Source organism: Microcaecilia unicolor, chromosome 9, assembly GCF_901765095.1.
Source record: "Microcaecilia unicolor chromosome 9, aMicUni1.1, whole genome shotgun sequence".
Classification (NCBI taxonomy): Eukaryota; Metazoa; Chordata; class Amphibia; order Gymnophiona; family Siphonopidae; genus Microcaecilia; species Microcaecilia unicolor.
In genome coordinates, this window is record NC_044039.1 from 82372588 (window position 1) to 82386228 (window position 13641).

At 44.3% G+C, this 13641-nt stretch overlaps 1 protein-coding gene across 1 annotated transcript in view; it reads left to right on the forward strand.

The window, feature by feature from the left end:
- Positions 1–13641, forward strand: part of TTLL12 (tubulin tyrosine ligase like 12) — a 248707-nt gene that overhangs the window by 51708 nt on the left and 183358 nt on the right. Inside the window, exons 2-3 of the mRNA XM_030213875.1 lie at positions 9424–9593; positions 12487–12685. Of these exons, the coding sequence (XP_030069735.1) occupies positions 9424–9593; positions 12487–12685 (369 nt within the window). The remainder of the gene's footprint in view (positions 1–9423; positions 9594–12486; positions 12686–13641) is intronic.

Consider the following 13641-nt stretch of genomic DNA (forward strand, 5'->3'; position numbering starts at 1 on the left):
CCATCTTGGGCTCCGCGCTTTTATTTTTGTCCTTTTCCTTCTTCTGCATTTTGGATGCCATTCTGTATATTTTAATCAGGTAAGCGTTATCTTTCACTACTACATCTTTCCCCGCTGTTCCAGCTAGGTTTCCGTGGCAAATCGAGATATTTTAAGCGAGTTTAGCGAGTTTGATTATCCGGAGGTTTGGGAGCTTCGCTTCTCAGCGACTGCTCACTCCCATGGCACCACGTGATCGCACACCGATTTTTTAAAAAGGCTCCAGGGGAGATCCGGAAAATTATAGACCAGTGAGTCTGACGTCAGTGCCAGGGAAAATGGTAGAGGCTATTATTAAAAACAAAATTACAGAGCACATCCGAGGACATGGATTACTGAGACCGAGTCAGCATGGCTTTTGTGTGGGAAATCTTGCCTGACCAATTTACTTTAATTTTTTGAAGGAGTAAACAAACATGTGGACAAAGGGGAACCGGTTGATATTGTGTATCTGGATTTCCAAAAGGCGTTTGACAAGGTACCTCATGAAAGGCTACAGAGGAAATTGGAGGGTCATGGGATAGGAGGAAATGTCCTATTGTGGATTAAAAACTGGTTGAAGGATAGGAAACAGAGAGTGGGGTTAAATGGGCAGTATTCACAATGGAGAAGGGTAGTTAGTGGGGTTCCTCAGGGGTCTGTGCTAGGACCGCTGCTTTTTAATATATTTATAAATGATTTAGAGATGGGAGTAACTAGCGAGGTAATTAAATTTGCTGATGACACAAAGTTATTCAAAGTTGTTAAATCACGACAGGATTGTGAAAAATTACAAGAGGACCTTACGAGACTAGGAGACTGGGTGGCTAAATGGCAGATGACGTTTAATGTGAGCAAGTGCAAGGTGATGCATGTGGGAAAAAAGAACCCGAATTATAGCTACGTCATGCAAGGTTCCACGCTAGGAGTTACGGACCAAGAAAGGGATCTGGGTGTCGTCGTCGATAATACACTGAAACCTTCTGCTCAGTGTGCTGCTGCGGCTAGGAAAGCGAATAGAATGTTGGGTATTATTAGGAAAGGTATGGAAAACAGGTGTGAGGATGTTATAATGCCGTTGTATCGCTCCATGGTGCGACCACACCTTGAGTATTGTGTTCAATTCTGGTCGCCGCATCTCAAGAAAGATATAGTAGAATTGGAAAAGGTGCAGAGAAGGGCAACTAAAATGATAGCAGGGATGGGACGACTTCCCTATGAAGAAAGATTAAGGAGGCTAGGGCTATTCAGCTTGGAGAAGAGACGGCTGAGGGGAGACATGATAGAGATATATAAAATAATGAGTGGAGTGGAATAGGTGGATGTGAAGCGTCTGTTCACGCTTTCCAAAAATACTAGGACTAGGGGGCAAGCGATTAAACTACAGTGTAGTAAATTTAAAACAAATCGGAGAAAATGTTTCTTCACCCAACATGTAATTAAACTCTGGAATTCATTGCCGGAAAATGTGGTGAAGGCGGTTAGTTTAGCAGAGTTTAAAAAGGGGTTGGACGGTTTCCTAAAGGACAAGTCCATAAACCGCTACTAAACGGACTTGGAAAAATCCAAAATCCCAGGAACAACATGTATAGAATGTTTGTACGTTTGGGAAGCTTGCCAGGTGCCCTTGGCCTGGATTGGCCGCTGTCGTGGACAAGATGCTGGGCTCGATGGACCCTTGGTCTTTTCCCAGTATGGCATTACTTATGACCTTCCAACACATCTATACGATCCTTACATATTGCTATCTGGAGTTTGCTTGTTAGTTTTAAAAAGTAACCCCTTGAGACCGCCTTCATTGCATCCCACACTATAGCTAAGGATGGGCCTGAATTGATATTAAACTCCAGATACTCTTTCAACAGTTTTCTGTAGACCTCCTCTACCTCCTGTTCTAACAATAGGCTGGTATTCAGCGTCCATCTCTTGTCCTTTAGTTCCAGTTTTATATTAGGCAACGTAACCCACACAGATGCATGGTCAGAGAGCGTCACATTGCCTGTTCCAGCTGTTGGACCCCTCTCTACCAACGAGACATCCACAAATATGTAATCAATACGTGAATAGGAATTGTGCACTGGGAAGTGGTATGTATAATCTCTGTCCGCCATATGTGTCAGTCTCCACAAGTCTAGGGTACCTAGGGAGTAGGCCAACGACTCCAGTGCTAGCGCCTCTTTTCTCCCCTCCGTTTTAGTAGCTCCCGTTCTATCTGTACCTGGATTTATGACTGCATTAAAATCACCCCCCAGTATTAGAGAGCCCTGCGCATATAAGGCTAGCGAATTCTTCACCCTAGTAAAGAACTCTACCTGTCCACTGTTGGGGGCGTATACAGATGGTATCGTTAAATCAGCCTGATCTATTTGGACATGCAAAAATATAAACCGCCCTCCCGGGTCCTTCTTTATTCGCAGTACCTTTACCCCTACTGCTGAATGGAACATTATGGCCACCCCACTTTTTTTGGAAGCCTCAGAAGAGGCACAGTAGACCCCAGGGTATCCCGGGCAGGAGAGAAGTCTTTCATGCTTGCACTGGAGATGCGTCTCTTGTAAGAGAACCACCTGTGGCTTCAACTGTTGTAGCTCTTTGTAGAACTTCTGCCTCTTTTGGGGCATATTCAAACCTTTAACATTGTAGGATAATAGCTTTAACTCTGCACACATTACTCAAAGAATAAATAAAATACAGCTTTGATGTTCATCAACAACTTTACAGTCCAATGTCAGTACAGTCTAACCGTAGGCTCACTTCAGTCACCCAATCCCACCCTCCTGTACCCATATTTTTGATGTTCGTCAACAACTTTACAGTCCAATGTGCATTACAGTCTAACCGTAGGCTCACTTCAGTCACCCAATCCCACCCTCCTGTACCCATATTTTTGATGTTCGTCAACAACTTTACAGTCCAATGTGCATTACAGTCTAACCGTAGGCTCACTTCAGTCACCCAATCCCACCCTCCTGTACCCATATTTTTGATGTTCGTCAACAACTTTACAGTCCAATGTGTATTACAGTCTAACCGTAGGCTCACTTCAGTCACCCAATCCCACCCTCCTGTACCCCTGTCCCTAGTTCCCATCCGTGTCTGCTTCCTTCCCTCCTCCCATTGCTCTCCCCCCTTACCATCCCCCCCGTCTAGGTCCCAACCCCTAAGGACCGTCCTCATTCCCCTACTCCCACCAAACCTATCTAACTCCATCCCCCCACCAGACAGTGCCACAGGCACCGAATGGGCTTTTCAGAGAAAGGAACCCACCGACCAAATAGACTGCCCCTCCCATCTCCCACACAGAGCACACACCCCCCTCCCTTTTAAATTAATAGCACATTATACCATTCTTCCGTGACACCTCCACCCCTTGTTATAACATTTACCACTTGAAAACTTTCTAACTGCCAAACAGTTTAATAAGTCCCATTGCACTGGCATTAGTAACTGTAACAAAGTCAACCAATGTACAAACCAACTCAGGTCCCTTGTTTCAGAGTCTTCTGACCCACTCGCTTCCAGTTCTGCAAGCGGGCTTTCGTGGAAGGCGCTATCCCTGTTGGCAGCATAGATGTTGGGGAAAGACCCGCTTCATGTAGGCTCTGCCATGCTTCAGAGACCTGGCAAAACCGGAGCTGTTTGCCTTTTAATTCAAAGCATACAGCGAATGGGAAGCTCCAGCAATATGCCATTTTTTCCTTGTTCAGAATCTCCAAGACAGGTTTCCAGCATCCTGTTTCCAACAGTGGCTAATCCAGGTCACAAGTACCTGGCAAGATCCAAAAAAGTACTAAACGTTTTATACTAATCCCAGAAATAGTGGATTTTCCCCAAGTCCAATTTAGGGACTTTTCCTTTAGGAAGCCGTTCAAACCTTTTTAAAATTCTGCTAAGCTAACCGCCGTTACCACATTCTCCGGCAACGAATTCCAGAGTTTAATTACACATAAACATGTTGAGTGGTGAAAACTGTTCTCCGATTCGTTTTAAATTTACTACTTTGTAGTTTCATCGCATGCTCCCTAGTCCTAGTACTTTTGGAAAGCGTAAACAGACACTTCACATCCACCCGTTCAACTCCACTCCTTATTTTATAGACCTCTATCATTTCTCCCCTCAGCCGCCTTTTCTCCAAGCTGAAGAGCCCTAGCCGCTTTTGCCTTTCCTCATAGGGAAGTCATCCCATCCCCTTTACCATTTTCGTCGTCCTTCTCTGCACCTTTTCTAATTCCACTATATATTTTTTGAGATGCGGTGACCCGAATTGAACACAATATTCGAGGTGCGGTCACACCATGGAGCAATACAAAGGCATTTTGTGCATCTCTCACTGAATAATGTGCTTGCTAAACCGGCTGGAACCAGTTGAAAAAACATGTTGTTGGCATCTTCCCTCACTCCCTAGTAGTCCATTTCTATTCTCTGTATTTATCACCTCCTGTCCTGAGCCCCATTTACCTTTCTCTAACTTTCATTCCCTTACCAGCCCCATCTCTTTCCCTGTCACAAAACCCTCCTCTTTCAGCTTCTCACTGCTCCATTTCCTCATTCTCTCTTCCCTTTCAGTCTTTTTTTTTTTTCTTTAATACTACCTCTTAATTCCTTCCTAGGCATTCTAAATCCTTCGCACCATCTCTCCATCCTTCACTCCAGACACTTTCTCCCTTGTATCTCTAACCCCCTTCACATGCTCTTTTCTCTAGAGGCTTCCCCCTTCTCAAACCCTAGCTCTAAAGAATCTTCCCCTTTCAGCGCCCCCCCCCCCCCCCCCACTGGTCGGCAGCAGGAGAAATGTTTAATGATAATGTCATCTCCAACTAACGCAAGACTAGTCAAAGTAAGCTTGAGATTATTGTTCTTATTGTGAGACTGGTCTCAGCAACATGCTTTGACATCTCATTAAGTGCTTCTGCAGCTGATGGGAGAGGGGGTGGAGCCTGCACGGTGAGTAGAGGGATCGGGCCAGGGTGATGGGGAAGTCTGCATGGGAGGGAGAGAGATGGCTGAAACTTTCCAGAGCAGCAAGCCATCAGATTGGGCTGATGGTAAACCAAGCCAATGGCTGAAAGAGAGCAAAGGGGTGACATGCAGTTTTTTGGGGTGGCACTTACCACTCTATAGCAATACCTATGCACACATGTGAAAGAAACTTTATAGAACTAAGCACCAGCTCTTCCTACCACTGAATGAATGTAACCATTCACGAGCGACCCCCTGCTGTCATGAGCTGTCTTGTATGAGGTCTCATATACACACAGCCTCGTGCTCCTCTAGATTCCACTGTACTGCAATGCACTCTCAGCAGCCCAAATTGCAACCACTCAAGCTTTCTGTTCCTTTCCTGCATCTCGCAGCCCTATAGCACCAGCCATTTCTCAGTATAATGCAGTAGGTGCTTTACTACCCCCTCCCCCAATGTATGTGCTTGTGAACTTGGTTCTGCAACTCCCTGCTTAGTTCCCAGCCATCAGCACATCTGGTTTCACCAACCTCAGCCAGTCCCAATTAGAACTGACTCTGCTAACTTTGGCCAATACCTACTGCCATGTGCACACCTGCAACACTTCTGGTTCATAGGGGTGCCATCTTGGGACTCCCAACTCTCCAAATTAGATTCCTGGTACTGGCTCAACAGCCAGCAACCTTTTGCCAGCCCTTGGGACCCATCACTGCCCTCAGATTGGCCCAGAGTCCCTCTTGTGTACATGTACATTGGTGTGTCCTTCCATGTTCTGTTGCCATGTTCTGGCATCAGCAGTACACTCATCACCTTGCAGACCCAAAGCCAACTGTTTATTGTTTAATTTCACCTCCTTACAATAATGAAGGCAAAAGTCAAGGTAAAGCCTACAGGAAATCAGAATATAAGTTGAACAGAAGTTTCTCAAAATATCGGTGTTCTTGCCCAAACCATGTTCAGTCTGTGACATTCTGTAAGGGTGTCCAGTGATGTTGTTAAAGAATCTGTAAACTTAATTTTGGTAGGGATCCGTGTGTGTGAGTTAAGACACTTGAGCCACCAGAGTTACTGACATCTGTTTAAACTGAGTTTGTGTAAGACTTGTGGGCTCATTTTCGAAAATGAAGGACGCCCATCTTTCGACATAAATCGGAACATGGACGTCCTTCTCCCAGGGTCATCCAAATCGGTATAATCGAAAGCCGATTTTGGAAGTTCCTAACTGCTTTCCGTCGCAGGTACGGCCAAAGTTCAAGGGGGCGTGTCGTAGGTGTAGTGAAGGCGGGACTTGAGTGTGCCTAACACTTGGACGTCCTTGACCCATAATCAAAAGAAACAAGGACGTCCCTGATGAACACTTGGACGACTTTACCTGGTTGTGTTTTTCTTATGACCAAGGCACAAAAAGGTGCCCGAAATGACCAGATGACCTCCCCTTACTCCCCCAGTGGTCACTAACCTCCTCCCACCCTAAAAAAATATCTTTAAAAATATTGATTGCCAGCCTCAGATGTCATACTCGGGTCCATGACAGCAGTATGCAGGTCCCTGGAGCAGTTTTAGTGGGTACAGCAGTGCACTTCAGGCATGCAGACCTAGGCCCATCCCCCCCTACCTGTTACATTTGTGAAGGAAACAGTGAGCCCTCCAAAACCCACCACAAACCCACTGTACCCACACTAGGTGCCCCCCCTTCACCCGTAAGGGCTGTGGTAGTGGTGTACAGTTGGAGGTAATGGGTTTTGGGGGGGCTCAGCACACAAAGTAAGGGAGTTATGTACCTAGGAGCAATTTATGAAGTCCACTGCAGTGCCCCCTAGGGTGCCCGGTTGGTGTCCTGGCCTGTCAGGGGGACCAGTGCACTAGAAATGCTGGCTCCTCCCATGACCAAGTCTAAGAACAACCAAATTTAAGGATTTGGACGTCCCTGACGGTATTTTCGAAATGAAAGACAGACATCCATCTTGTTTCGAAAATACGGGTTTCCCCGCCCCTGGATCAGGACGTCCATATCAAAACATGGACATCCTTTTTGAAAATGCCCCTCATGGTTTCTCAACCTTTTTATTTGTTACATTTGTACCCCACATTTTCCCACCTATTTGCAGGCTCAATGTGGCTTACATAGAGGGGCATAATCAAACGCGAACGCCTATGTGTAAGAACGTCCATCTCTGAGAACGGGTCTGTGAAGGGGCGGGCCGAACTGTATTTTCAAAAAAAATGGACGTCCATCTTTTTTTTCGAAAATACATTGGATTAGGGCGTTTTTTGAGCTGGGCGTTTTTGTTTTTTAGCGATAATCGAAACCGAAGCGGCCCAGCTCAAAAACGACCAAATCCAAGGCATTTGGTCGTGGCAGGGGCCAGCATTCGTAGTGCACAGGTCCCCCTGAGATGCCTCTATGCCAGCCTCAAATATCATACCTAGCTCCATGACAGCAGTATGCAGGTCCCCAGAGCAATTTTAGTTTAGTTGGTGCTGCGCGGGACCCATGCAGAGAGGAAAAATCGGAAGAAAAAAAAAACAAGCAAGGGACATCGGTGTCAGCTAAACAGCTGTGATTGGCTGACAGAAACTTGGAGGGACTTAATGGAAAGGGAAGGGACGTCTAAGCAACTGAATAACGTGGTGCACTGGCTAGAGCACTGAGCTTGTAATCAGAAGGTTGCTGGTTCAAATCCCCCTTTTACTATCGGGGTAATTTAGACGTCCCTGACTGCACTTGCTTGTTTTTTTTTTTTTTTCTTCCGATTTTTCCTCTCTGCATGGGTCCCGCGCAGCACCAACTAAACTAAAATTACTTCGAGGACCTGCATAATGCTGTCATGGAGCTGGGGATGACATTTGGGGCTGGCTTACAAGTTGGAAAAAAAAGTGTTTAACGTTCGTTTTTTTTGGTGGGAGGGGGTTAGTGACCACTGGGGGAGTCGGGGGAGGTCATCTCCAGTTCCCTCCGGTGGTCATCTGGTCATTTAGGGCACTTTTTTGGGACCTGTTCGTGAAAAAAACGGGTCCAACAAAAGTGACCTAAATTCTCTCTAAAAACGCCTTTCTTTTTTCCATTATCGGCCGAGCATGCACATCTCTGCTCAGCCGATAACCACGCCTCAGTCCCGCCTTCACCACGCCTCCGACACGCCCCCATCAACTTTATTTGTTCCCGCAACGGAGTGCAGTTGGAAACGCCCAAAATCGGCTTTCAATTATACCGATTTGGGCACCCTCGTGAGAAAGACATCCATGTCCCGATTTAGGTCGGAATATAGGCGTTTTTCTCTTTCAATTATAAGCAGAATAGTACCGTCAAGGTGTTCACCAAGTCGGTTGAGAACAAATACAAGGTTATATAGTGATCGAATGAGGTAGTTGTGAAGGGTCAGGAGGAGTGGAGATTGTATGTTGTCCAGTACAATCACTGGTCATGCTATGTTGCTGGATGAAGGGGTTTACGTAGGATCGTTGGGGTAGGCCTTTTTTTTAAAGGTTGGTTTTTAGTGATTTCCTGAAGTTAAGGTGGTTGTGGATTGTTTTCACAGCTTTCGGGAGTCCATTCCATAGTTGTGCGCTTATGTAGGACAAACCGGATGCGAAAGTTGTTTTGCATTTAAGTCCTTTACAATTTGGGTAATGTAGGTCTAGGTATGATCGTGATGAGTCGGTTCTGTTTCTTATTGGTAGATCTATAAGGTCTATCATGTATCCTGGGACTACGCCATATATAATTTTGAGGACCAAAGTGCAGAATTATGTTTTATGGTTTCCATACTTTTTAATCAGTCAATGAAAACCTCACACCCCCTTCCTAAACCATGTGATTAATGACTTCTGATAGCTACATATATTGCTGTTAGCCCGTAATAGTACTAACTAACATGTCACTAAAATTGTAGTAGAACACGGTTATATAACTAATAACTGCCTGCACTAGTCTAGAAAATTTCAGTGAATTGCTTTGGAATTCAAAACACTTCTCTGTACTCCTTGGGTGGGGGGAGGGGCTAAGAACCTCTGGTGTAAGATATAAGAAGAGTAGAGTAAACTAATAACTCAGACTGATTAGAATTTTCTGCTTAACCATGCACATGCAAATAATTTGAAAGCTAAACTTGCTAAACCAGAAGTGTAAAACTGTACCTTTTTCCTTCAAGGCAGTGGTTCCTAAATCTGTCCTGAAAGACCCCCCAGCCAGTCAGGTTTTCAGGATATCCACAAATATTCCTAAGAGATTTGAATATAGATTTCTGTCATGCATATTGATTTTGTACTGTGAAATCTCGTTGGGACATGTTTAGGAACCACTGCTTTAAGACACGTGCGTAATCAACCTGTTTATGCGTGTTCCTTATAGCAAAGCAGCTCATATTATCTTTTAAAATTCAGACTGAGTTTTCAGATAGCTTGTGTACTTTTTCAATAAAATATGTTTCTGCCTTTTATCTAAGGTGTTTGATGCTGGTGAGATGTTTGGGATAATGCAAGTGGAGGAGGTAGAAGATGGTGAGGAGACTGAAAATATACAAGAAAAGAGAAAAAAGCCTAATCCTAGCCATGAGCCCTGTTACAAAGTTATTGTGACACATGAAAATGGGCTTCAGGCTTCTAATCCTCAAAGGTATGTGATGGTTCAAGAAGTTAATGCCAAAGGCATATTGGTTCTCATTACTAATAGTTTGCAGGTCTGAAGCAGACATGTGATAGTATGATTTAGGAAAATGTTTTAAAATAAGTTAATCCTTAATTCTGTTTTGTTTTGTTTTGTTTTTAAACAAGGTAACTTATTTCAGGAGACCAGACTGTTAGCACTGATTCTGTTGTATGTCACTGTGACCATGTGTGGTTGCTTTCCTGTGATATAGTTTTCTTTCCAGTCCCTGAGGAGAACATTTTATCCTGCATTTGTAGAAGAGAAATTTTGTAGAAGGAAAAATAAAGGGGAAAGTGTTGAACAAATATTAACAAATTCATCAAAAATTGTCACACATCTTACAGAATGCTTATGAAGCATCACAGACGGCACAGTAAAGTGATGTTTTCCTTATTTCCAGAAAATAAGTAGCTAAAGCATGCGGATCATGACAAAACGTAAACTCCCCATAGGCAGATAAGAAAGGGCACTGATACCGATACATGCTTAAATTCCGCAACAACCTTTTAAGTTCAGTGTAGATCACATCAGTCATAAGAGAACCTACAATCCTAACAAGTTTAGAAAACAATAAAAGTACATTAATGCTATCCTCAGTACATAAACAAACCTAAATTAGTAAAGATATTTCTTAAAAAGAAATAATTTCAATTGTTTCCTAAAGGCCATATAATCTGAATTTAACTTTAATCCCAGATGGGCGAGAATTCCAAACTTGAGCTGCCAATATTGAAAGATTGTGAGGAGAAGGGAACTGGAACAGCAAAGTATTTCTAGAAAAAACATTCATAGATCTAGATAATAAAAAAGATCTTTCATATACAGATGAGCATTTGCATAAAATAAAGTACACAATTTAAGATGAAGTTGGGCCTCGACCAGAAGCTAGTGCAATCTAACCAACAGTGGAGAGGCCCTTTCAAACTTGTGAGCTGAATAAATAAGGTATGTTGCCATATTTTGGATCATTTGGATTTTTCTCATCAAGATCTTAGAATAGCCCAGATATATGCTGTTACAGTAATCCAACTGACCCAGTGTTGTAAATAATTGCGTGTTCCCACTACATAATTAACTACTCTGACCGCAGATCTTCTCAGACTGTAATCAGAAGGACACCCGGGATTCAGTGGATATAGGAACATAGTTTATTAGCATCTCACCAATGGCAGTACAGGCAATTAGGCATTCATATCTGGAACATGGTGGAACAGCGCTTCGCGACACACAGCAGGTGCAGTCTGTCTTCTCTCTTCTGCCTTCTGCTCCGATAACCTAGCAAACTGTCTTTTTATACCTTTCTTGTACCATTCATTCCTATGGACCCTAACTTTCTCACGAGCAGTCTTTGGACATTATTGGTTGATAATTATGACTTCACATGTTTCCAAGCTCTAAGTATCAACAAATGATGTTCATGCCAACATCTAATTGACTTCATATGTCATTTTGTTCCCTTCAGCCCCCCCCTACTTGCACCTGACCCACTACTATCTTCCACTAGCCAAAACATCCTTGCTCATGACTTTCTTGCTAGTAGCGCTAAGCCTCCCCAGCCCAACCGTGACCTTCCCCTGTCTGCTGCCCTCCCAAACGCAGGGTTGCCTGGTGCAGCAGCGCTGCAGCCAGGCAGCTCTCGGATGATCCCAACGCTCCTTCCCACCCTCAGCTCCCCGATCGACAGACCTCCTCTACGTTCCTCCCCCCCTTGCGCGTGTTTAACCCTTTTACTTTCATGCACAGCGACGGCAGTGAAGAGGACAACACAGTGGACTTGCCTCCTGCTTTTCCATTTCCTCACAGAGTGTCCCGCCTTCTGTGATGACGCATTTCCTGTTTCCGCGAGGGCGGGACACTCTGTGAGGGAAGGGAGAAAACTGTGTTGTCCTCTTCACTGCCGTCGCTGCGCCTGAAAGTAAAAGGGTTAAACACGCAGGGTGGGGGGGGAAGAGCAGAGAGGAGGGCTGTCGGAGCTGAGGGAGGGCAGGGAGAATTGCTTGACATGGATGGGAGGGCAGGGGAGAGAAGCGATGGCTGGAATTGGAGAGGAGGGCACGGGGAAAAGAGATTGCTAGACAGGAGATGAGGGGAGAGAAGAGATAGCTGGACAGGAGGGGAGGGCAGGAGAGAGAGGAGAATTGCTGGACATGGATGGATGGAGGGGAGGGGAGGGGAGAGAGGAAATTTGCTGGATATGGGTGGATGGAGGAGAGGGCAGGGGAGAATGGAGAGTTGCTGGACATAGATGGATGGAGGGGGAGGGAAGTCAGGAAGGAGATGCACATGGATGGAGGGGAGGGAAGAGAGGAGACATTCTGGACATGGATTGAGGGGAGGGAAGAGAGGAGACATTCTGGACATGGATTGAGGGGAGGGAAGAGAGGAGAAATGTTGGACATGGATGGAGTCTGCGTATTCTTTATCTTTTAAAAAATACTATAAATAAAAATCACAAAAAAAGAAAGATTAAAACAAAAAAAACCATAGATAAAACAATCCGTATCTCATACCCCTGAAGCTTATTACTCACTCATTATACACCCTTCCCAATTATTACTTATCATGACAGAACATTTCTCCTATCAGTTCCCTTTAAAACATAATCGCCATTACATGATAACCTTGCTAGAGCCTGTTTCATTTGTGTGAGAAACAGGCCTTTTTTACTAGTAATTTATATTCTTCTGGTCTGGGCTACCTATCCCCCACTCTTGGCTGGATTACAAAATATACAACAGGTGTTTTTTGTTTTGTGTACATGTGTGTGTTTAAAAGAAAAAAAAACACAAAAATTATACACAGGCCTTTTCTGGTTTCAGCCTTGCTAAATTCTGTTTCCTTTTGTGTCTGTTTTTTAAAGCATTTTCCTGATTGATCATGCCTGGACATTCCGTGTGGAACGTGCTCGGGAGCAGCTGCTTCAGGTTCCTGGTCTCCTGCACAGAATGGGAAACCTCATGGGAATTGAGTTTCATGGGGAGGTTCCAGATGAAGGTGTTGTTGAAGAGGTTTTGAAGGAAATGTGGAAGTACAACCAAACGTATCAGCTGGCTCAGGGGGTAATGAGACAAAGTGATCTAATATATTAAATAATCTACCTGGAGAGTGATACTCCATGGGTAGCTGTTGCCCATGGGGCATGTCAAAATATTTAAAGCAAAACCACACAAGTAGTTTTGATTATTGCTTAAGGACAAGTACTCACACAAAACATGTGTGCAGGTATTTCTCATTTTTTTAAAGATCAAACTACTGGCATAGTGTATGATTTTTAAAAACTGTACACCTGTTTTCCTCTCTTGGCCTGATGTGTTTACTTGGTGCAGGGTGGGCAATAAAAAAAATTTGTGGAAAAAAAAACTGCATTGTACCCAAAGAAAGGGCTTTTATTATTGCCATCTGAACAGAAAAGCATTTCTAGTAATCAACCCATTGGGCATTATATAACAGCACAAACACTTCCTGCCTTATCAGTAAGTTGTAAAATGCATGGTCCACCAGACCAGTCCAGAACAAATGTGTTATGCCCCTCGGCTAGCAGAGGGAGACGAGAGTTATGATCCATGCCTGATAGGTAATGTCTCCAGCAGATGGTGATGGGCATTCTGTGCAGCAGAAAGGACTAGTCTGGTGAGATGAACAGCTCCTGGGTTCTACTGGAGAACTGGTCACCCAGTTTAGTATTTGCAGTCAACAGAAGATCCATGGCCTTCCTAGGGGTGGCTGCACTTTTGGATGATACCTGGAGATGTCCGTGTGCCTCCCTATATTCCAGGTGGACCTCATGAGGGTTTGTTATTTGGCTTCCTTCCTCCCTCCCCCCCCCACCTTTTTAAATTGGATTTAAAAAAAAACTAAAGGGAAAAGAAAGGAGAAATGCATGAACAAGCAGGTCTCAAGGTGAGGAAGGATCTTGGGATTCAGCTGGTGATAGGAGCAGGAGAAAGCTCTGTTAGCCACTCGCTCTTTGCCTCCCTTGCCTTGGGAGATACTTTAAGTGGTCCCTTCAGCAAGA